A 22,117-nucleotide genomic window follows, 5' to 3' on the forward strand; every position below is an offset into this window, starting at 1 on the left:
TGCACACCTATTTCGTTGATCCTCTTTCCGGTATCTTTGGCTCTGCGTTGATATCTGCGTAGTTTGGTGTTCATAATCGTTTGTCTCTGTCTCCCTGCACAAATCCCTCCCCTCTCTTCAGGCTCCCTCCCTCCTCCGTGCGCTGACATAGTCACTCTCACACTTTGGCACGCACGCGCGCACGCACACAAACACGTCTCCCCCGCACACTCCCCCCGTCTTGGTGCTGTCTCATTCACTTCAGTACTCCATCCACGCACAAACTCCAACTTGAAGCAGGGGGGGCGGGGTTGGATATATACAACCAAGAGCAGGCCACAAGCTACACTCAGACTGGACCCACTTGCAGTGCAAAGACCACAAGCAAGAAGACTCCGAAGCCGGGAGTAGAAGTACCAACATTTATCCTGGAGCTTAGAGCGAAAAGACAAGCGAGACCACGGCGTTTGGTTCTGCGGACTGTCTGCTGGAGCTCCGATACAACCAATTTGTCACTCCGCTATACACCAGTTTCTCTGGATATAGCAACTAAACAAAGTTGGTAGTAAACTCTTTGGAGTTTGGTTAGAGTCGCTTTATATTTCTTTGCTTGTGAGATTGGACTGCACTGAAACTTGGGATCGACCCTCCTGGGTCGGGCTGGACCTGGCGCATCCTTTTCGCGGCGTCAAACACTGCGAAAGTTTTGGCCAGAGCGCAGATCTCAAGACTTTGAGTCGGGTCAGACTTTGAGATATCCTCAGCAGCTGCTATCCGTGTCCAGATTCCAGATACCTGGGCGATCGGTTAGAGAGCCACTGACCAGACTTCAAAGAAAACGTTTTCAAGGTAAGAAAAGAGCACAAGTGGGGGTTGTTTTTTTTTCGTTCTTTCGTTGCTTCATCTCTTAAACGTGCCTTATGTGAGTGCGGGCTTGTTTTTTCTGTGTTTCATAACTTAACATGCTGTTAAGACACTGAACACTGAAAGTTACAAAGTGATTGTGTATGAGTGTTGTCCTCCGGCAGCGGAGTTTGTTGTCACTTGTAAGTCGCTGTCTGTGGTGCTGAAACTCTCGCCTGTCAGTGATCTGATCTGCTCTGTTCGTGCAAAGCGTTTCTGCCGAATCGTTCTGTTGTTGTTCTTTGTAGTTATTCAGCTCTTGTGTGTAACCCATGTTTGTTCCTTTAACAGCCCCTACAGCTGATCCGCACAGCTGCTCTGAACTGTTAGAAAGTTCTAGCTCAACAATCCTGGAAGGGTAGCGATAGTACCATGTCATGCCGCTCTGATTTTGGCAACAGGTTGTTTGACAGAAGTTTCTGGTATAGCTGTATCTTTTAGACTACATGGAAGATTTGGGTGTGGCTGTGAAAGATGTTAGAATCTTTTGAACTGTATAAAGCAGAACATTTAACTATTGCAGATGCTTTTTAAGTGATGCCCTCAACAGCTTACATCGTCTGACTACTCCATGTAGCAGGATTTCAACGATAACTAAGACAGAGACTTTGCACAGCAAAAAGAAATGTCTGCATCCCTGAAAAAAGCCTACAGACTGAGTTTATTTAACACACATGCACTCTGCAAACTGTGCCTCCAGGTGCCTAGAGTCCATGTGAGCAATCGGTTGAGTTTCGCTGTTTGATATTTTTACTGTAGCAAAGCCATCTCCAGTGGTCTAGTTTCCTGCACACGTGTGCAACTACTTGCAATGGGTGCAGCAAACAAAAAAGCGAGCAATTTGTGGATGAAGCACAATCAGTAATGGCTTCAGAAATTGCTTTTCTTGAGTTCGGTTCAGCAAAAGAGAGCAGCTTGCAAAGAAAAGACAGAGGTCGAGAAATACTGATTATCTGTTTGTTATCCTTCCTCTACTGCACTCAAACATACATACACACAAATCTACCAGTGAAGAAGGAGACAGATTCCATCTCAAACAGCATTCAGACAGAAAAGCTTAAGTTTCACATTTCAGTTGATACAAATCTAGATAACTAAATGTATCTGCTTTCAAAGTGTTACATCAGATTAAAAGTAATTGGTTTGTCTTAATGGATTTTAATATTAAATATCTCTTCTGGGAGATAGTATTCTGACTAATTTCAACACTATCCTCTTTATCACATCTTAACCAAATCAGAACTCAGTGCTTACTACAACCCATGGAAATTATCATAACTTTCTGATTTACACAGTAATATAGTTCTTTATTTATTCAGGTAAAAGTCTCATTAAGATCAAAACTCTCTTTTACAAGAGAGACCTGGCCAAGACTCATGCAGATGTCTTAAACATCTGCAGGTGTTTCTTAACAGCCTGTGCAAATGTAACATTTCATCAAATGGATGCTTTTTTGCTTTTTGCATTAATAAGTATAATTGTTTCTTTGCACCTGACACGAGTAATGCAAAGCTTGCTGTATGTGCCATAGAGGAACTGTGTATGCCAGCAAAAGCAGACAGCATGCTGCGGATTGTTATTTTGCACTTTTTATGTGTTTCACACTGATCTGCAAAAAATAACCCCGTCTCCATAACGACAATCTGCCTGCTTTTTAGGCTGCCCGCTATGCAAAAATTTTGTTGACGACAGCAAATGGAAAAAGCAAGACGAAAGGGGCAGAAAGACTGGGTGTGGGGTGGATGGGGAGGGTGAGCAGGGAGGGGGGGGGGGTGTTGAAAGAGAGCAACACAGACTTTTTCAAAGACAGCTGGACCTTTCTTTTCACTCTGTGTCTCATCCGATGCCCATTCATGGAGCTTCCGGTTGTTGGGAGGCGGGTGGGAGACACCCACCTACACAAAGCAGAGGTCTTTGCTGCGCTGCTCAAAAAGAGGAGAGGGAGGGTTAGCGAGAGGCAGGGATGGATGGAGAGAGGTGAAACGAGATGTGAGGAAAGTAATTATGAGTTCTCTGCCTGAAAAGTGCAGGTGCCTCTCAAAGTGACTGCCACTATAGGCATCAATTGTGTGGCTGTGTCGCTGCCCCACCTTTATGATTAACCCTATGGCAACATGTAGCCAATACAGGCTTTTACTGAAATAACATGTTTAGTATCCTGCATACACATATCTTACAATTCCTGATCACAGCTTATGTATTAAATGTCGCAGTGGATGATAGCTTCAGTGAGCTGCACTGACAACAATCAGTCAAGTATAGCTGAACATGAAAAAGAATAACCCTAAAAGGTGTTGCTGAGCAACAGTGTTTTGTCCTCCCGTCTGAGCTCAGGGAGCATCTTGGCCATTTCTTCTGTGAGTCCAGTCGACTACACAGACTTTGTAGTGACTGTGCACTGCTTCTCCAGGCAGGATTAGTCATATAGTGGCAAAGGTTGGAGTCTCTACAAGATAAAGCAAGTTCTGTACAAAGTATGCCTGCAGGATTAGTAAGACAAAATAAAGAAAAGTAAAGAATGCAGCAGATGTCTAATGTGCATGCATATAGCTTTTCAGCAGAGCAGAATTAAATGGTTCACTAGAGTGGGTTTCAGTGATTCACAGGTATGATATGTGCATGCACCTCGCCTAAAATGCATGCTTTTTCCCTAATTATGCACAGAAGACAAGCATTAGTCACCATAGCTGCATAGATCATTTCACTCACTGCAATGGTATGTAATGCAAAAGCAATTTTAGAAATGCCATAGCAGGATATGAAGTCACACACAGACTAACCATTTCACTTGTTTAGCATTCAATAGCAGGGGCGCATTGCACAAATGATGGAACTAATAGGCGTCTGTGGTTGCCAGTGGCAATGCTTGTATGAACGTCAGACTGACGCACACGATTCGCAGTACAGTTCAGTGTGTGGGAGGAAAGAGCAAAAGCTTGGAGATACCAGCTTGCTGTGAAGGACTGTAATTGCACTGCCTGAGTAATTATGTCCCAAAGAACAGGGCATTTTAGATCACTGAACATACCCCGAAACGCTGTGATACAGATCAAAGGCAGATTCCTGATGCATAAATATTAGTCTGACAATAGGGCCAATTAAAATGCATATCATGGAAGTGGAAGAAATGCATTGTATTTGAAGAAAGCGCCTCTCATGCATACTAATATGTGGTGTTTTGTTTTGATTAGTTAGATGTTAGTGCATACTGACAATTTTTTTCCTCTTCTTCATTTCTCTGTTTTTCTGCAGCTTCCTCTTTGATACAGACATGGCACATTGTCTGAATTGCTAAAACTTAAGCATCCAACAATTCTTGAGAGGGGTTGTGAAGATAAGTAAGAGATCTGAGTGCAGTAACTTGCAACAAAGAAGTCAAAGAAACGACCTGGTTAAACCAGAAATCACAGCTATATCAACAATATCCTCTATCTAAGCCGACCCAATGGCGTGGTCAGCTCTTACCGGCCCCTGTGTGGCCCTCGTCCTGCTCTTCTTCGGTTTGACCTCCTGCACTCCTTCTGGACCTGCCTCTCCCACCTGTGCTACCCTGGAACAGAGCCGCTTCTTTGGTGTTTTCACTTCCACGACCACCCTGCACTCCACACCATGCTCCTGGACCCTGCAGAATCCTGATCCTCGCCGTTACACCGTCTACATGAAAATCACCAAGCCCACCGAGTCCTGCGTGCCCCGCCAGATCCGGACCTTCCAGTTCGACTCCTTCATTGAGACCTCCCGTACCTACCTGGGCATGGAGAGCTTCGATGAGGTTGTTAGGCTGTGCGATGGTACAACCACTGTCACCTATCTGGAGTCAAGCAAGCAGTTCCTGCAGATGCGCAAGGTTGCTCCACAAAACGGCCTGCAGATTGTGAACGGTGAGAATGATGTCAGTGAGTTCAAGGCTGAGTTTCTGGTCGTGGGGAAGAGGAACCCAAGTATGCCTGCCTGCCAGATGCTGTGCCAGTGGCTGGAGAAGTGCCTGTCCAGTAGCACCCATGATTACCCCTGTGGCATCATGAACACCCCCTGCCAGTGCTGGGAGGTCCCAAAGAGGAAGCCAGGAAGCTGCTACAGAGGCGGTGTCTATGTTGAGAAATGCCTTCCCATTCCCAAAGACAATGGACGTGATGCTGAGATTATCAGTAAGTTTGTAACTTGAGTGTTTTGATTTGTGCTCAATCCCCCTTTTTTCCCCAAGTATGTTCTGGCTTGCTTATTATTTGCTTAGCAATAATCAAATAGGTCAGACTGTTGTTGGGGTGGTTAGATAATGTTGTGCAAGACCCCACAGCTCTGCATGCTTTCTACAACTCGTCTGTTAGCGTGTGTGTCTGAAGAGGAGCTAAGGTAATGATCCTCGTCTGCAGAGCGGGGCCATAGGCAGAGGTTGTGTACTTAACCATCGCAGAGTAATGAGGGGTAAATCAAAGGTGTTAGAGAAATTCGCCAGTGCATGTTCACACCTAAGTGGCAGGACCTCCTGAACTGCACACACAGTCAGCTCTTCATTTTATCTAGATGCTTGACAAGGAGGCTTAGTCTTAGGGGGAGATAGAGGGCATGTTTGTCTGTTAGCCCGGGGCAGAGAAGAACACAAAGAACTCGCAGCCAGCTGGCACCAGAAATCGAAGTGCCGCACTTGAGGTTGTCATAGCAACGCACCAGTCAGGCTAACACACACACACTGCTCTGCTGTGGTTCACACCATGTGGTTAAAAGCAAACATTCATCATTTCAAATTGAACTTGTATTGCTTATAAAGAATCGTCCTTGCTCATTGTCTTTACATAAAACATATATTACTCACTTCCTGTTCTTTTATTGGAAATGTGATTGAAAATCAGCTACATTACAACAGTTTAAGTTTCCAACTTTTGCTCAATATCTCGCTCCCTCTTATCTCTTCCTGCAGAGGGCTGGTCTGGTTGGGGCCGCTGGTCCGTATGCAGTCAGGAATGCGGTGGCGGAGTCCAGGTGCGCAGCCGAGCCTGCCAGCCTGATGATACCGCGTGCGAGGGAACAGTGGAGGAAGGGCGGGCTTGCAACTCTCAGGCATGCATTGGTAAGCCCAGCTCTAATTTAGTCATGCAACTGAGAACGATGGTGCAGATGATGCAGATTAAGTAGTGTAATGGCGTAATTTTCAAACTCTTTCAGGCAAGGAGCGCAACAAGAGCCAGGGTCTGCGGGCCATAATTGGGTTGAGAAGGGACAATGCTGATGATTCTAACCATGGAGTTGTTGCCACTCAAACAGGTGAGATAGCAAGCACTTGTTAACACTTTTGCACACTGTGATCCAAGCCAAAGGTGTTACTCAGGGCATCTAATTATCATCCTAACATTTCTGAGTGTTAAGGGGCTGTGATGACCCTCTATTATATCATGTTCATAGATGCTACTACAGATGAGTGGACCCCCTGGAGTGCATGCTCAGTTACCTGCGGGGAGGGCTGGCAGGGCCGAAGCCGTGTCTGTGCTACTTCCTCATTCACCACCCAGTGCACCGGACCCCTGCGCGAGAACCGGCCATGTAATAACACAGTTGTCTGCCCTGGTGAGTCCCTGGTTGATCCTCTTTAATGTTGCAGAAGGAGAAAAGAAAAAAAACAGAGAGAGCTGTAGAAAATTGGAGAGACACCTGACGTCTTTGAAGTGTATAATACAAGTAGAAGCCATTATCTCTTAATTAGGTTCCTTTATGCAACATCAATCACAAAAGTAAAGTAGATGACGAGATGCAGACAAGTTATAAAAACATCTCTGAGCTCTCACAAACTGAGATTTAGAGCCTGAAAAAAAGGGCTGACTGTCATCATCAAGGAAACTTCACTATCTTCCACCTAGCTGACTGCCCCACCTAGTGGAGAGTTTATAAAATGTTCCAGGACATTAAAGCTTACATTTTCATCCTGTGTTCTATAATATCCTTCATCAAAATACCCCCTTGTGTTACCTTTGTGCAGTGGATGGTGCTTGGGATGAGTGGACCCCCTGGAGCCTGTGCTCATCCACTTGTGGCCGCGGCTATCGTGATCGTACCCGCACATGCAAGCAGCCCCAGAATGGCGGAGAGCCTTGCCGTGGCCCCTCAAAGCAAACCAAGTTCTGCAACATTGCTGTTTGCCCAGGTGAGTCATGAACCTTTAGACTGTAAGTGCTTATTTAAGTGTAAGTATAAAAAAGACATACGTAATCCTCATCAAATAAGTTCTACTGGACTCATGTTCTTTTACTACTGTCCTTAAAAATCTATGACAACTGACCCTGGATATGCTATTTAACCCCCCTTGGCGAAGTGATTCATAGACGGGAGCTAATTAAGCCACTTATTGGCATCACCACCATCACAAACAGCGACTGCAGTGGCAGGTTGATATTACATCTGACGCATCAGAATAAAATCCTCTGTGGGCATTAGTCAGTAGCTTTATAACAACTGCCAGTGACTCATAATATGCTCACGGTCATTCAGCCACCTACACATGTACTGAAAAGATTTAACTCATTTTGAAGTCACAGCAGCAGTTTGTTAGTTTTTCCCTACTTTGTTCACAGCTGGTAGTGTGTTTTTCCTTCTATTTTTTAAATCAGAATAAAATCTTATTGCAGTTGCATTTTACTATCAGCAGATGTCTCTGTCGTCTACAGCTAAATCACTGCTAGTGTTTGAAACAGAGAGTTGGCAAAGTCATTTACTGAGAGGATTATAAATTCAATTTGAAACTGAAATGTTTAGGAAATTAAGTCATCCTTAGCTGCCTATTTGCTGTAATTTAATTCTTTATTTTGACCAAATTTTCTAAAGACCACGAGGAATATTACATCTATTTTATCATTTCAGGACAGCATTTAATAACAATTTTGATTCTTTCTTCTTTTTTTTTTCAGGGTTATTATGCTCTTAAATATAAAAATAGGATGTGAAAATTGGTTTCTGTTGTCAGTCAATCTTCAATCTTAGTTGCATTTCTGAGTAATTTATTTAAAAATACATTACAAGAAAGATGGCTTCCGTGGTCAGTGTAATTGCGTGTGTTCTATTTAAGGAGAGTGGATCTTAGAGGGTGAAAGGTACATGCAGTCATGCTTGAAGGGCAGATTACTGAGCTCCAACTTTCTGTTTCGTTTAAACTCAAAAAAGTAGTTCATGTGAAATGTTAATGTACTGGTGACTGTGCTATGATGCCTCTGGCCTGAGGGCCTGTCACGTCTTCACAAAGTTATAACTTTCCGGCGAACGTGCTCTTCTGCCTCCCTCTAGTGGACGGATTCTGGAATGAGTGGTCTGCCTGGACTCCATGCTCTACCACCTGCTCCAATGGCACCATGCAGAGAACCAGGGAGTGCAACGGGCCATCTTACGGGGGTTCAGAGTGCCACGGCAGCTTTAAAGAGACAGCCGACTGCTTCCTGAAAGAGTGCCCTGGTAAATATATGTATATATACACATATATATATTTATATATGTTTATATCTATATATCTAATTCACTTAAAGAAAAAAAAGAAATGAATCAGGCATTTCACAGTACAGAGTTAATGCTGTAAAATATTTTGTGTGTAGTTGATGGACGCTGGCATGAATGGAGCTCATGGGGCAGCTGCAGCAAGACTTGTGGTGGAGGCAACCAGCAGAGGCAGAGGGTCTGTGAAGGGCCTTTCTTTGGAGGAGAACCTTGCCCTGGTGATTCTAGAGAGCATAAGCGCTGCAATGACAAGAGATGCCCTGGTTAGTGGTCTTGATACAATAAATAAACATAGTCTCAGTACAGCGCAGCCCAAATACAAAGAAAATAGATTTCCTATCTTATCTCACTTGATTCATTTACCTGTCAGAACCCCATGAGATCTGCCCCGAGCAAATCACTGGAGATGTCGTGTGGAAGCAAACCCCCGCTGGAGACCTGGCTGCCACTGGCTGCCCTTCTAATGCCTCAGGTAGAGTAACACTGATGTTTGATGTGATTTGTAGTTTTTATTTCCGCCCCTTAGGTGCTTAAACTATATAACCCCCCACTATGCCAAAAACAAGATTTTGCTTTCTCTTTACAACAGGTCTGATTCTGCGCCGCTGCACTCTTGATGCTATTGGCCTTGCCTCCTGGGAGAACCCAACTTACATCAAGTGTGTCTCCAAGAACTATGAAAACATTCAGATGCTGGTAAGCCCTGAAAAACATGCCCCAGTTAATTAAAATCCTAAATGCCTCATCTGTTTTTTGGGAGCGCAAAGGCTCAGACTAACCTCTTGACTCTCTGTTGTAGTCGAGGGACTACAACGCCAAAGCACAGATGGGGCGAAGCGTGGATGGGGTCGCTGAGGTGATCTCACGCCTGAGAACCTCCTCTGATAAAGGGGCAAGTTACAGCGGCGACATCTTGGCCATCATGGAGATCTTGAAGAACACCACCGAACTCTACAAAGAAACTAGGCTGAGACTGAGCAACTCCGATATAGAGGTGAGGCCTTAAGATTTGTTAGCAAGGAATTCAAAAAGCACCGGTGTTGGCACCTTCTTACACCTCTGCCTCTATTTAATGATCTGCAGAACTACGTCCAAACCATCAGCAACTTACTGAAGGAGGAACATCGTGACAAATGGGATGAAGCACAGCTGGTAGGTGATAAGGGGGTTCATACACAAGTGATTCACAGTAGATGCGAGCAAGCTGGAGAAAAAGAGTCTATTTTCATGACATTCTCCAGATGGGATTATGTACAAGAAAATAATTAGAATTATGGCTCTAACATCTAGAATTTCTCAATTTGTTTAAATATGTTCTTAAGTTGTTCTTACAACAGACCGGGAAGAACATATTCCCCCCTCCCACTTCCATGATGCTCTGTCAGTGTTCCTGCTAAAGCGAGTGATGAAACAACTCCTACTAATTGAGTTCCCAAACAGAGACAAGACTTTTTAGATAGAAAAGTTCAAAAAGAAGAAAACTCCCACCGCATCTTGCAAACACGTGTTTGTGTACAAACTGGAAAACAGGAGGGTGGATTACTAAGGCCATTGCGACACAGAGAAAAGCACGTCAAGGTGACAGCAAGGGAGAGAGAGAAACTGAATCAGGGAAAATCACTACTCCCACTCGGCAATCTGTGAGCCTCCATCCCATCCTACATACTGATGGCTGTTGTAGGGAGACACAAGCTGTACATCTCATGCAAGCACACACCTTGCGCCCACATCGCTGCAGTTGTGCGTCAGAAACACGCAAGTCGGGCAGCCCTCCCTTCCACTGAGCAGGAGAGAGTGGACGAAAAAACCTCAGTATGAATCAACAGCCTGCCCATTTATGGCCTTAAGGAAGTTCCGAGGTTGCATAGCAGCAAGAAACATTTTTTCTCCTCCTTTTTCAGTCCACTGCAGAGCACTCTGAAAGAATAATCACAACCCTAACAGTCAGAGGGACAGGAAAACTAGATATGAACATGTAATTAAGGAACTGCGACTTTGCCTTTCTACACAATTAAATCCATTTGCACGCTTTTTATACAATCAAACTCAATCAACTGAATTCACCTGTTATTGACTCCTATCCTTCTCTCTTTTGTCTTTTTCTTAACCAGATGGGTGCCACTATTAAGGAATTCCTCCGCCTCGTTGAAGAGTTTGTGAGCATGATTGGGATGCAAATGAGTGGCTTTCAGGAAATTTATGAAACCACTGAGAATTTAGGTGAGCCCCAATTTCCTCTGCCAGCCTCTCTCTGTCCCTCTCATGTCTGCTCAGAGTGATTTGTCCTTTCTCCACCCGGAGAGTCCATCAATCTTAATCTCGCCGCTGTGTATCTGAACATACAAACGGCAGCAGGCTGTCATCTTCATCAGCTATGCCACCTCCAAAATGCTGCGGCAGTATTTTTAGCATAACATGCGTGTGGTGCCTTTTGCACAAACTTATCAAACTTTCAATTAGCACTACAGCGTGAAATACAAACGTCACACGCTGAATCACTTTCTGCAATTTGCATGGCTGTTTTGGCTCAGTGAAGGTGACATTCTCACAGAATTTAGTGGGAAGTGACTACTATGGTCAGCTAGCACTACACACGAAACTGCAGTGTCCTTGGCGCAGTTTGCATCAGTTCATTCAGACAGTTTTTCAGCTGTTGCAGTATAAAATAAACAGAGTTGAAATAGATGACCTCTGAGTGCTGTTTACTAACAAAAAGCCATAATGTCTAAATTTCTGTTCCTCTCAGTGCTGAGCATTCACAAGCGCTCTCCGGCTACAAGCTCCAACTTCACCTTCACTTTGAAGGGCTGGAGAGACACGTCTGACTGGGTCAGGACCTCTGAGGAGAAGGTCACAGTGTCCCGTGATGCTCTGTCCGTTGAGCAGTCAGGTGAGAATTAACAAACGTGTATCGATATCATTTTTACATAATTTATTTTATGGGGGAGATCAGCCAACATGCAGCCTTGTGAACATGATTTATTTTTTTTGCTTGTTTTTTTCTAGATGGCAGCGATGCGATTGTGACTGGCATGGTCCTCTACAGAAACCTTGCATCCATTCTGTCCTTCCATAGGTAATACAATCTCTCTGCTTTTATGTGTATGAAACTGGCCTTCCATGAAATACATTTTGTAGCCACTAGATGGCGCCCCTTTGACTTTATCCTCCTGTATTTTCTTGCATTTATAAGTCATTTTTACTGCTAAGCCTTACATCAGACCATACCCGCGTTCGTTCTGCTGTAATGTCTCATTGAAATGTCCTCTTTCTCCACAGCAACACTACCCTCCTCAATTCTAAGGTGGTGACGGTAATCGTCAAGCCCAACCCAACTCTGCTGTCATCCCCCGTTGAGATCGAATTCCCCCACCTTCATAATGTGAGTCCCTAATGGTTCTCCAAACTAATGGAGCCTCACGAATAAATATCACCCCCCTCTGGCTGTTTGCTCACTACAGCGCACAAGGCCTGACATTTTACTGACATTTTCAGTGACACTGTGACTTTTACTTTACTTGTGTCAGTTGAAATTCATGGAAGATCACAGCACAGCCAAGTGGTCGGCTGCTGATGATGATGGTGAATGATGATGATGACAAATCATGCGTAATGATTAGCCTCTTGTGCTGATAAGGAGCTGTTTTTAGTTTCATGCATGCTTTTACAAGAGAGTGTAAGAAATGTGGGCAGGTGGCTGGCAGCAAGCTGTTGCATCTCACACATTTATAGTAAGGTGTCCCAACCCACGCGTTTCCCTTTTCTGTAGCGATTCCTCACACTTTCTTCTCCATCTGCCTCTTCTTGCAGGGCACCATAAACGAGACGTGCCTCTCATGGGACGAAAGCGAAACGTAAGTGGTGACTAAAGTTGTTTTTCTTCTTATATGTGCGTCTAACCATCACTCACATGAAGTCCTGCATGGTCTCGTCACCTGATCTGGTGCTAGCTGCTGTTTATCTCCTCACGTAGAGCTGACGTCCCTACAATAGCTATTCAGCCCCCTCCACTCCACGGGCACTACCCACTGTTAATCTTACTCTCACCGCAGAGAGAGCAATAATTTCTCATCCATTTTTCATGTCAATCACTTTGACAGCAACACAGAGGAATGCCACAACATGTTCATTTTTTTGAGCCCCATGCCTGAAGCTTTAGGACTCAATCAGCTGTCTTACACACTTACTGCAAAGCACACAGATGCGAGAAATGACAGCCCTAATGAGCCACACTGGTTGCAACTGAGTGACACTTCACTTTGATCTAACAGTCTCCTTCGTCACTTTAAACTAACCACATCCCGAAGAGGGAGAAATACAAAGGCGGCACCTCTAACCTCATTATTAGCATCACAGTGAGCTCACTGCTGCACCTTTAGGTCAACTGCAGAGTGTCAGCGTAAAGACGATGGACACTGTCCCTCTCCTTCCTCTCAGTTATGCTCATCCGCCACCGCTGAGGTTAATGTCTGTGGCATTTGGAAGTTTAGTTTTTTAAAGATGCTTACATCCATTTGAATGACTTGCCCTGGATCAGTCAGCCTCCAGACCCACTATGCCACTCTTGAGCAATACACAGGTGGACAATTTGCATATAGATAGACTTGTATACTTCAGAAAGACTGATAAGAAAATACACCTGCTCCTCACATAATAACCAGAGTCTGAGAAAATGTAATTAACTCGTATACTTTCAGAGAGAAGGCATGTGCCTGTAGTCAAATTAGATTCTTTTTTGACAGCGGATGTGATTAATGGCAGGATAGAGACGGTGGAAATGGCAGAAGATGGAGCTCGGGATGATGGCAGAGTTGGGGGGGGGGTCGCTGTTTGCTTACAGAGCTGCATATGTCTGAGAGTGCTCTCATCGCAGGACATGGTCTTTTTCTGTGACATTAATGGGGTCACACATGCTTTTTAAGACCTGCCTTTCATCACAATTCAACATGCAACCTTTAGCCTATCACAGCTCAAACAGAGTGCACATTAAAAAGTGCAGCCCAGCCTACTTAGATGTAGACAGTCATAATAGTTTTACCCTGCAGCTGTCCTCCCATGGCAATCTATACCAGACTGGACCTGCTGGCTATAATACCCTTCTCTGTTTACCACCCAGTCAGAGCCTGAGGGTGCTGGACATTGCCTTAAAGTCCCCTGTGCTCTCTGGCATCTGACATGTGGTGCTGAGGTGTAGGTTTCCTCAAAATTGAGAAAGGATCACAATTCACATCGCCTCCATATTCCTGTCCTTCTATTTCTAAAGAGGGAACATCTTGTCCTTTGTCTTCTTATCCTCCATAAGTTGGACATCTGTTTGCCTTTTATCTCATGTCTGCTGAAGAAAGATAGTATGTAGCAAGAACTGTTGGAGATTAAGACTTTTATGAAGGTCTTTTATCACTAATTATGTCACAGATGGACCCATCAAAAAGAAAATAACCTGCAAATAAGTTCTAAAATAAAACAGTTCAGTCGTAGTATGTTATAGAAAAAATTATTTATTCACATAAACGGTATTTGAATGCATAGATATGTTTTATATATACATATTTTCCCACCACTTATATAACAAAAACCATAATAGTAATCCATCAAGAGACATTCACACGAGAGATTTCTCTGATCTCTCCTCTCCTAACCCGTTGTTGCCTTCCCTCTCCTTCTCTGTGCAGTTCCTCTCTGCTTGGGTCTTGGTCTGCTCGGAGCTGCAGAGCGGTGCCCGTTCATTCATTCAGAACCAAATGCGTGTGTGACAGCCTCTCCACCTTCGCCATTTTATCGCACGTCAACTTCGACTCGGTAAGTTATCCATCTGATCATAAAATAAGCTTCTTTATTCCCTCCGATGTACATGTTAAGTGTTTAGTGCAGTGTGCGCGTGAATGCGGTGCAGTGTGAACGTACAGTGCTTGTTTTTCGAGCGCTTTGCTGTAGCGCTGCCTGCCAGCGCTCCTTTGTCTCCGTACAGGTGCCGCTGATCGGAGAAATGCAGCTTTTTCTGGGTTATGTATATTTAGCGGGGGATAACCGAGCAACATGTTGATGTGCGCGGATTGCGTTTAGATTTTGAATTCAAAACCTTGCACTGTTGCGTTTCGGGCGTGCACATTTTTATTTTGCTCGTGCTTGTTAATTTGATGATGATTTGTTTGCTGCAGCTACATAAATTATATTAAAAAAATAGAAAAGATATATGTTTTATCTGTAGTATGAAATACGTTAATGCCTAGCTACTTGTATTAGAAGAAAGATCGCCTGCGAATGATTAATTCAACACCATAAAATAATTTTCTGCCCGTCGGACTGCATTTATTGTCCGATTATGGTTATGAATAATGCACGTTTGTCCAAACTATACGGAGTTAGTGCAGCTTGCATGCCCGATGCGCTGATTACCAAAATGTGCCCTTGTGCATCGCTTTATTTCATGCGCAAAGACAATGTGTAATTTTCCCCCTTTAGACTGTGTTGCCTCTAGAGCATCTTCCTCTCCAGTTGCCTTGGTAACGGCTTCTGCAGCGCAAACTCGGCCTGTGTGATTTTTGATAACTGAGATGCTGAAGGGGGGAACACACAGTCACATCCCCTCCTCCTCCTCCTCTCTGCTATACCCCTCAGGACAGAGGAAATGGTCTGTCCATCTCCGATCTGATAAACAATCAACAGATGTCCATTAGTCTGAGGAAATGTATAGTTTAAATACGCAAATTTTTCTTATTTCCTTAAGTGTGCAGGCAGGAGTAAGACAAACAACCAGTGAATTTGGTATGCAGTGTTTTTCTGCTGCTCAATCCCCACTGAGGATTGTCATTTTTTCCTCCCCAACCTGTTGTTTACATCCTAGATTTGATTTGCTTTGTTGTTGCCAGTCTAAATAGTCCCTCCAATATTTGTTACAGGCTACACACACAAAAACGCACACACACACACGGCCCTCCCCTCATTCCCCCGCACCACTAAAAATGCAGCTGCGCCAATCATTTCGTCTGCCAATATCTCTGAATTCTCGATTACATCCATTCCCCTCCTCCTCCTCCTTCTTCTATGGCCACAACACCAAGTCTGAAATGCCAGAGAGGCGACCAATGAGAGACAGACGTCTGGTCATGCACTGATGCACCCCCCCCCCCCCCCCCCCCCCAATCCATCCTTTGATGTGTGCTGTGGACATTTTCAATAACATCTTCCTGCAAACTGTATAAACAACACAAGCGAAATGCACAAGGCTGAAATAGAGAGTAGCGGAAAAACAGCCAGACACTGCAGTATGTTAGCTCTCATTCGATGGTATCGTTTCACGAGTTCTGAGGCAGGTGTTTGAAACACCATGGTCCTGTGGGAACAGCCCACAGCTTGAACAGCCGATTCCCTCGACCACTACTTAGTGCTAGTAAGGAACACCTTAAAAATGTGCACGAGCTAAGATGTTCCACATTTAGATTTCTTCACAAGTAGCTGATGCGATTTGGTGAAGGGCAGGCAGAAGACATGCCTCATATGTAGGTCAAGCTGGCTTTCTAAATTCTAGTCAGTGGCCCATGGTAAAGATTCAACCCAGATATAGAGAATAAGAAAGAAAGGGGTCAGGACAAACTGTATTAACCCTTTTGTTCTCTTTGCCTGATTTAGTAAAGTCTGGGGAAAAAATACAATGCACTTCTATCTGCCATCTGTTTTGGGCCCCTTCTGATGTAGCTGGATAGATTTTGAAACAAATTTGCCACACTAAATTAGTCTTTGGCTGCCACAGGCTGGACTTCATGGTAGTGCTTTAATATCAGGGGGGGGAAAACCCTATGTGGAGCAAATACTGAGATGAAGAGGAACAATCCCTCAAGGCTCTGTATTGTACCATTTAAATTTGGGGGCACAGTGGTAAACGTATTAGAAGCTGTGCTTCTCATGTGCCCTGCAATACAAGAATTTATCACCATCATAAATCAAATGAAGGCCAAAGCAGACTCTATCTCCCTCTCCTCTATCAGGGCTAATTTGATACCTGCAGATTCATTTCATTTCAGGACAGTTTTCTCACTCTCCCTTTGCAGCTGTTATCCGTCTTTTCCCTGTCAACACATTATTAAAAATACAATCACAGCATTTGTCAAAGACAGATTTTTTTTACCAGTAATCACACGCTCTGTGGTGATGACAACTTGATCAGAGGTGTTAGATTAACTTAAACCCTTATTAAAGCCACGAGGGTAGGTGTTAGACAGAGATTCCGGGCACACAAATTGTGTGAAACTGCACAATTATCTTGTGGGGGCTTTGCAGGTGCGTTAGCCAAGCAGCAAGGGTGTTTTGAAGTCTCAAGGAGATGAGATTTGTGTGCACAGCGGTGACCTATTGGCCCTCTAGGTGATTGAGCAGCAGGGACGAAAGACAAAAAACAATCCCTCCTCTGTTTCCCCCACCAGAGGTTCGGTGACAGGGCTGTTTGAAACATGGGATGGTCACCGCCGCTGGCAGTGGCAGGCACCAAGCTGCTGTCAGAGATCAGAAGGGCAGGTGGTGGCAGATTAATGCACAGGTGATAATGGTCCACCTGTTCACCCCTCCAGGGATGGATGAGGAGCTGCTGGTTGGCACAATTATGAACCAAAATTCGGAGGCACAGCTAACAGGGGAGAGAAAAGACGAGCGCAGGATGTCTGTCAGTGATTAGACTGTCGCTGTAGCAGCTCAGACTAATGACTGATTACGGCAACCCTACCTGAACTGCCCTGGGATTTGAGCAACCCCGTTCTTGCCTAATGGAGAGAGATATCTGTGTATTATTTTCACCTCATTTGCTGACTCAAATGCTCAGTGGAGAAATGCAGTGACCCTGACCATTTGTCTAGCTTGCTGCTCCATCTTTCTGACATGTCACCTTGCCTCAGCCGTGGCCTGATTGTGCCATTCAACTGTTTGCCTGTGGGGAGCTGTCTGCTATTCCAGATAGCGCATACCCAGAAGCTTAGTATCCTGAGTGTGTATGTCTGTGTGTGTGGCTTTTATTGCTGGTTTCTTCTCTGCATAAATGTGCATGTGTGTTCATAATCAGCTCTAAGAGGCATGCGTGGTCTTGTCTCCTCTCTGTAGAACATGGACAAGGCACTGCTCCCGTCCGTGACTCTCATCGTTGGCTGTGGGGTCTCCTCTCTCACCCTGCTGCTCCTCATCATCATCTACGTCTCCGTGTGGAAGTAAGTATCCCTCCGAGCAACGATCAGCCATGCTAGCCTCTAATATTTTATGCCGTGTTCTGTGTTTTTCCCTTCCTTCTGCCCGCGCATTGCCAAACTCACTCTTTTTTCCTTCCACCTTTCCCAAACTCTAGGTACATCCGCTCAGAGCGCTCCGTTATCCTTATCAACTTCTGCCTTTCCATTATATGCTCCAATGCCCTCATTCTTGTTGGACAAACTCAGGCTCGCAACAAGGTAAGGCACTTTTCTAAGCAATCCTACCCTCTCTTTTTCAAATTTACTGCTTAGGGGATTGACACAGATTTCTCATCTTTCTATCTCTCCCTTCCTTCCGGGCTCCCACAGGTGGTGTGCACTCTCATCGCTGCATTTCTGCATTTCTTCTTCCTCTCTTCTTTCTGCTGGGTGCTGACCGAAGCTTGGCAGTCCTATATGGCTGTCACTGGTCGTCTGCGCAACCGCATCATCCGCAAGCGCTTCTTGTGCTTAGGCTGGGGTAAGCGTCTTCACGCTCGTGTCGCTCTCTTTTTTTTTTTTAAATCTGTGTTGCATCATTTGTTTTCTCCATAGCTTTTTATCTTTGATGATCTAACTTTTCTCCCCCTTTTCTGTCTTGCAGGCCTTCCTGCACTGGTGGTGGCTGTGTCTGTGGGTTTTACAAAAGCTAAGGGATACGGCACTGTCAACTAGTAAGTCTACTCTAAGCCTTCTGTTTTTGTCACTTCTCTTTACTCTAGAATTTCTTTTGAGGGGAGAGAAAACTCTTGTCTTAGCTAAAGAATTAACATTCTTCCTTTTCATTTCTAGCTGCTGGCTCTCTCTTGAGGGTGGACTCCTCTACGCATTTGTAGGCCCTGCTGCAGCTGTCGTTCTGGTTTGTATTCTGACTTTGACATCCCAATCCATCACAATACATAGCTGTTTGTAAATGCATCACCCATGATCACACTGTTTCATCCATGTATTTTTTTCCTGCACACAGGTGAATATGTTCATTGGTATTCTGGTCTTCAACAAGCTGGTATCCAAGGACGGCATCACCGACGTGAAACTGAAAGAGAGAGCCGGGTAGGTCTTATTGATCTTCTCAACACACTCGAGTATTGTGCTTATCGTCCTTATCAGTGCCATTACAGGTTCATTGATGATGTGCTTTGATATCACGCCGCACAATCAAACAACTGAAGTTGTTACTAATCTGCTGTTCTCTCCTGCTGCAGGGCATCACTGTGGAGCTCCTGCGTGGTTCTGCCTCTCTTGGCCCTCACCTGGATGTCTGCCGTCTTGGCCATCACAGACCGCCGCTCAGCCCTCTTTCAGATCCTCTTTGCCGTCTTCGACTCACTGGAGGGGTTCATCATTGTCATGGTGCACTGCATTCTGCGCAGAGAGGTAAGAAAACAAATCAATAAGACAAGGTAAAAAAGATAAAAGGGAATTGGTTTGATTTGGTTGTTTTTTGATCAGGTTACCTAACATAGAACATAGACAATGTTCTCAATATTTTCCCCCCTTCCATGCATTAGGTTCAAGAGGCTGTAAAGTGCAGAGTAGTCGACCGCAAGGATGATGGAAATGGAGACTCTGGCAGTTCCCTGCACAATGGCCACACCCAGCATATGGTAAATTTCTTGGCTTATTGCCTTTTTAATGTCTTGAGTGCCTCTTGAATTTACCCTTAAATGAATATATGCATACATTAAACACTGATAGAATGTTTTTGTTCTTTTATCAGCCGTCTGATAGTGAAAAGGATGGAGATTCAAGCAGACAAGGTGAGCCCCTTTTTACATCAGCTTTTTCCTTTCTTACCCTTAACCATTTTTCCATTTGCATTTCAATATAAGTGAGCCTTGCACTTGCAAAAAAAAGAGACCATTTTTATTGGACCAAATTCCTTAGACGTCCATTATTTTTAACTCTCGCTCTTGCAATTCTGCTTAAAAGGAATGAAGAGCTCCTCCGAAGAGAAGATGCCTCCTCCTCAGATGCCCCTTCCCATGGGCTCAAGCTACCACACCCTGCCATCCAACCCCAGTAAAGGTCACATGCAGGCAGTTCCTGAGTACTCCAGCCACACCCTTACCCTGAAGAGAGAGAAAAGCCGCCTGGCAGGAGGAGTCGACCCATCCTGCGGAAAACCTGTGTATGTCTGCGAGGGAGAGCTCTTCAAGCAGCTGGACGCCGATCTCGCTCAGGCAGAGGGTGGTGTCTCTGATGGCAGCGGTTACGTCCTCATGCCCAACACTACCTCCACCCTGAGGGCTAAGCCCAAAGATGACACAACAAAGTACAACATCAGCGTGGAGCAGCTGCCGCAAGCCAGACTCATGCACCTCGGCGGGCCCTTTGCGGAGCCTCAGGCTGCCTTTGGAATGAAGTCGATCCCCCCTGATCAAGTCAGCGTGTCATATTCAGAGAGAGACTCCCCCATCCAGAACATCCACAACATGTCCAGTGAGTCTCACATCACCCACAGCAGCCTGGAGAACACCTTCGAGTCCATGAACTCAATGATGTCCAAGAGTGAGACCATCTCCACCCTTTCCATGAGCTCCTTAGAGGTAAGAGAAGATGGAATAGTTGCTTTAGTCTCCTTTTGCAGTTTTCTAATAAGTTTCTAAAACCAAACTGACCTTCTTCCTCTCGCTCGTTTTCTCACAGAGACAGAAATCTCGTTATGCTGAGTTGGACTTTGAGGTAAATATCATTTGGATATTGTCTCTGAAAACGTTAGGAAAATGACTCGTATAATAAATGCAATGCAACAATATACTAATTTCATTTTTTTACATGTACTCTAGAAAATAATGCATACCAAGAAACGCCACCAGAACATGTTCCAGGACCTTAATAGGAAGCTGCACCATGCTGAGAAAGACAGAGAGTCTCCTGCTTCTGACAGCAAGGTAAGAAATCATGATGTCATTGTTGTAGCTCATCTCCATGCACATTATGTTTCAGGAATTGAAAAACACAGATAAATAGGAAATGCAGAGGCAATGTTATTGCTAAAAAAAAAAAAAAATTTACATGGTGTGAAAATGACCTTTGTGGAATTAAAACAATGTACAACATAGTGTATTGTGCTATGGTTGTAAGTGCCTTGAGGTCATTTGAATAAGGATGTATTTTCTTCCTTCCTTCTTACAGTCTGTGAGATGGAGTGTGTCTTCAGGAGGAAGTGACAAAACGAACCACAGCGTGAGTGTTTATATACAACCTCACACTCTCAAAATTTACAACCTATAGTCAAGACACACTATCATAGTGTCCACATGCCTCAAAGAGGAGTCATTTTCGCCAAATGACAAAAATGACTTTCATTATCAGAAAATCACCTCTGATGAAGCCCATTTCATTTCAATTAGATCAGGAATTGCCCGGAGCTAACGAGTGACAGCAACACTAAAGTGACCTCTCTTTTGTCCTCCTACAGGACAAGCAGCAAGGTCCTCTGGAGAGGCCATGGGAGGGAGTCCGGGGAATACCGGCATCACCCCCTGCATGGGTGCGCAAAGACCTGGAGCCCTTAGCTGCCTCGCCTCTGGAGCTGCACTCTGTGGAGTGGGAGAAAACAAGCACCACCATCCCTCTGGTGGGGCAGGACATCATTGACCTGCAGACAGAGGTCTGAGGGGGAGGAAGGGGGCTAGCGAAGCCGCCTAATTTCACCTCGATCACCTTTTTTGGTTTGGGAATGGGATCCTGCATGGATAGTGTAGGGGAAGCCAAGAAAGAGAGGAAGTGAGAAAGTAGGTCCCAGAATCAATGTCTTCAAACCCTCAGCCAGAGCAGGAAAGAAGGAAGAGAAGGAGGGATGGTGGAGTGGAAGTGATGGTGAAGGAGATGTTAATTGTAGCTTCAGAGTGGACTTATCAGCATCTCTTATTAGAGTGCTGTAAAGGTCATAGGGGTAGTGGAGTGATCAGTGGAGTCCACGGACCAGGACTGTCTGTGGTTCCATTAATGCTTCACTGGGAGTTTCTTGAGCGCCACAGCCTGGGTTTCAGAGCTGTGGTTGACATGTCTGTGCTTCTTTTTCCTTCTCAACTTTGGAGAAAAAGTGAATCATTTTGAAACGGCGCGTTCTCCCTGCTTCTTGGGAGTAACAGCCGGAACTCCTGGCTGATTTTCTTCCAGCCAAAAAAAAACCTTCCAAAAAACAGGACAAGGCAAAAAGAGCATATGGGACCAGTTTCATGCTCCAATACTCTGATGGGCGCATACATTTTGCTTTTGTGAAGTGGGTTACTTTATTGTTTTTATTAATCTTTTTCTTTTATTTATTCAGCTTGTGTGTTTGTTTGTACTGCTTTACATCTGGAACTGCAACTCCAGAGCTGAAAATGACTCTGTGCTGAGAACAAAACACACTCCTCTATTGGAGAGCTTAATCACGCTGATAGAGTTTCTCACTCTTGTTATCACCATGGCTATTATAATTCCAATTATTATTGCTGGTGTTATGATTAGCATTGTTTCTCTCATTATTGAGTTAATAGCATATTTTGATTTTTATTCCTTCCTCATGAAGTGTCAGGCACAAGATTTATTGCTGTACTGTG

At 44.5% G+C, this 22,117-nt stretch overlaps 1 protein-coding gene across 2 annotated transcripts in view; it reads left to right on the forward strand.

The window, feature by feature from the left end:
* Positions 1–317: 317 nt before the first annotated feature.
* The window catches only part of LOC101483178 (adhesion G protein-coupled receptor B1), a 22,892-nt gene continuing 1,092 nt past the window's right edge, over positions 318–22,117 (forward strand). Inside the window, exons 1-32 of one of the 2 annotated variants that reach the window (XM_004549017.4) lie at positions 318–828; positions 4,135–5,030; positions 5,801–5,950; positions 6,046–6,144; positions 6,283–6,444; positions 6,854–7,018; positions 8,152–8,316; positions 8,454–8,618; positions 8,726–8,827; positions 8,945–9,051; positions 9,155–9,349; positions 9,439–9,507; positions 10,467–10,575; positions 11,102–11,245; positions 11,362–11,431; positions 11,635–11,737; positions 12,166–12,209; positions 14,028–14,154; positions 17,443–17,546; positions 17,681–17,783; positions 17,895–18,045; positions 18,169–18,238; positions 18,357–18,423; positions 18,532–18,617; positions 18,770–18,941; positions 19,076–19,171; positions 19,285–19,324; positions 19,497–20,113; positions 20,214–20,249; positions 20,354–20,458; positions 20,703–20,753; positions 20,989–22,117. The exon at positions 20,989–22,117 is cut by the window's right edge and continues 1,092 nt beyond it. In XM_004549017.4, coding sequence (XP_004549074.3) covers positions 4,328–5,030; positions 5,801–5,950; positions 6,046–6,144; positions 6,283–6,444; positions 6,854–7,018; positions 8,152–8,316; positions 8,454–8,618; positions 8,726–8,827; positions 8,945–9,051; positions 9,155–9,349; positions 9,439–9,507; positions 10,467–10,575; positions 11,102–11,245; positions 11,362–11,431; positions 11,635–11,737; positions 12,166–12,209; positions 14,028–14,154; positions 17,443–17,546; positions 17,681–17,783; positions 17,895–18,045; positions 18,169–18,238; positions 18,357–18,423; positions 18,532–18,617; positions 18,770–18,941; positions 19,076–19,171; positions 19,285–19,324; positions 19,497–20,113; positions 20,214–20,249; positions 20,354–20,458; positions 20,703–20,753; positions 20,989–21,186 — 4,575 coding nt within the window. In that variant the 5' untranslated portion in view covers positions 318–828; positions 4,135–4,327 and the 3' untranslated portion in view covers positions 21,187–22,117. The remainder of the gene's footprint in view (positions 829–4,134; positions 5,031–5,800; positions 5,951–6,045; positions 6,145–6,282; positions 6,445–6,853; positions 7,019–8,151; positions 8,317–8,453; positions 8,619–8,725; positions 8,828–8,944; positions 9,052–9,154; positions 9,350–9,438; positions 9,508–10,466; positions 10,576–11,101; positions 11,246–11,361; positions 11,432–11,634; positions 11,738–12,165; positions 12,210–14,027; positions 14,155–17,442; positions 17,547–17,680; positions 17,784–17,894; positions 18,046–18,168; positions 18,239–18,356; positions 18,424–18,531; positions 18,618–18,769; positions 18,942–19,075; positions 19,172–19,284; positions 19,325–19,496; positions 20,114–20,213; positions 20,250–20,353; positions 20,459–20,702; positions 20,754–20,988) is intronic. The other variant, XM_004549018.4, reaches the window with a different exon arrangement.

This window comes from Maylandia zebra, linkage group LG22 (assembly GCF_041146795.1).
Source record: "Maylandia zebra isolate NMK-2024a linkage group LG22, Mzebra_GT3a, whole genome shotgun sequence".
Lineage (NCBI taxonomy): Eukaryota > Metazoa > Chordata > Actinopteri > Cichliformes > Cichlidae > Maylandia > Maylandia zebra.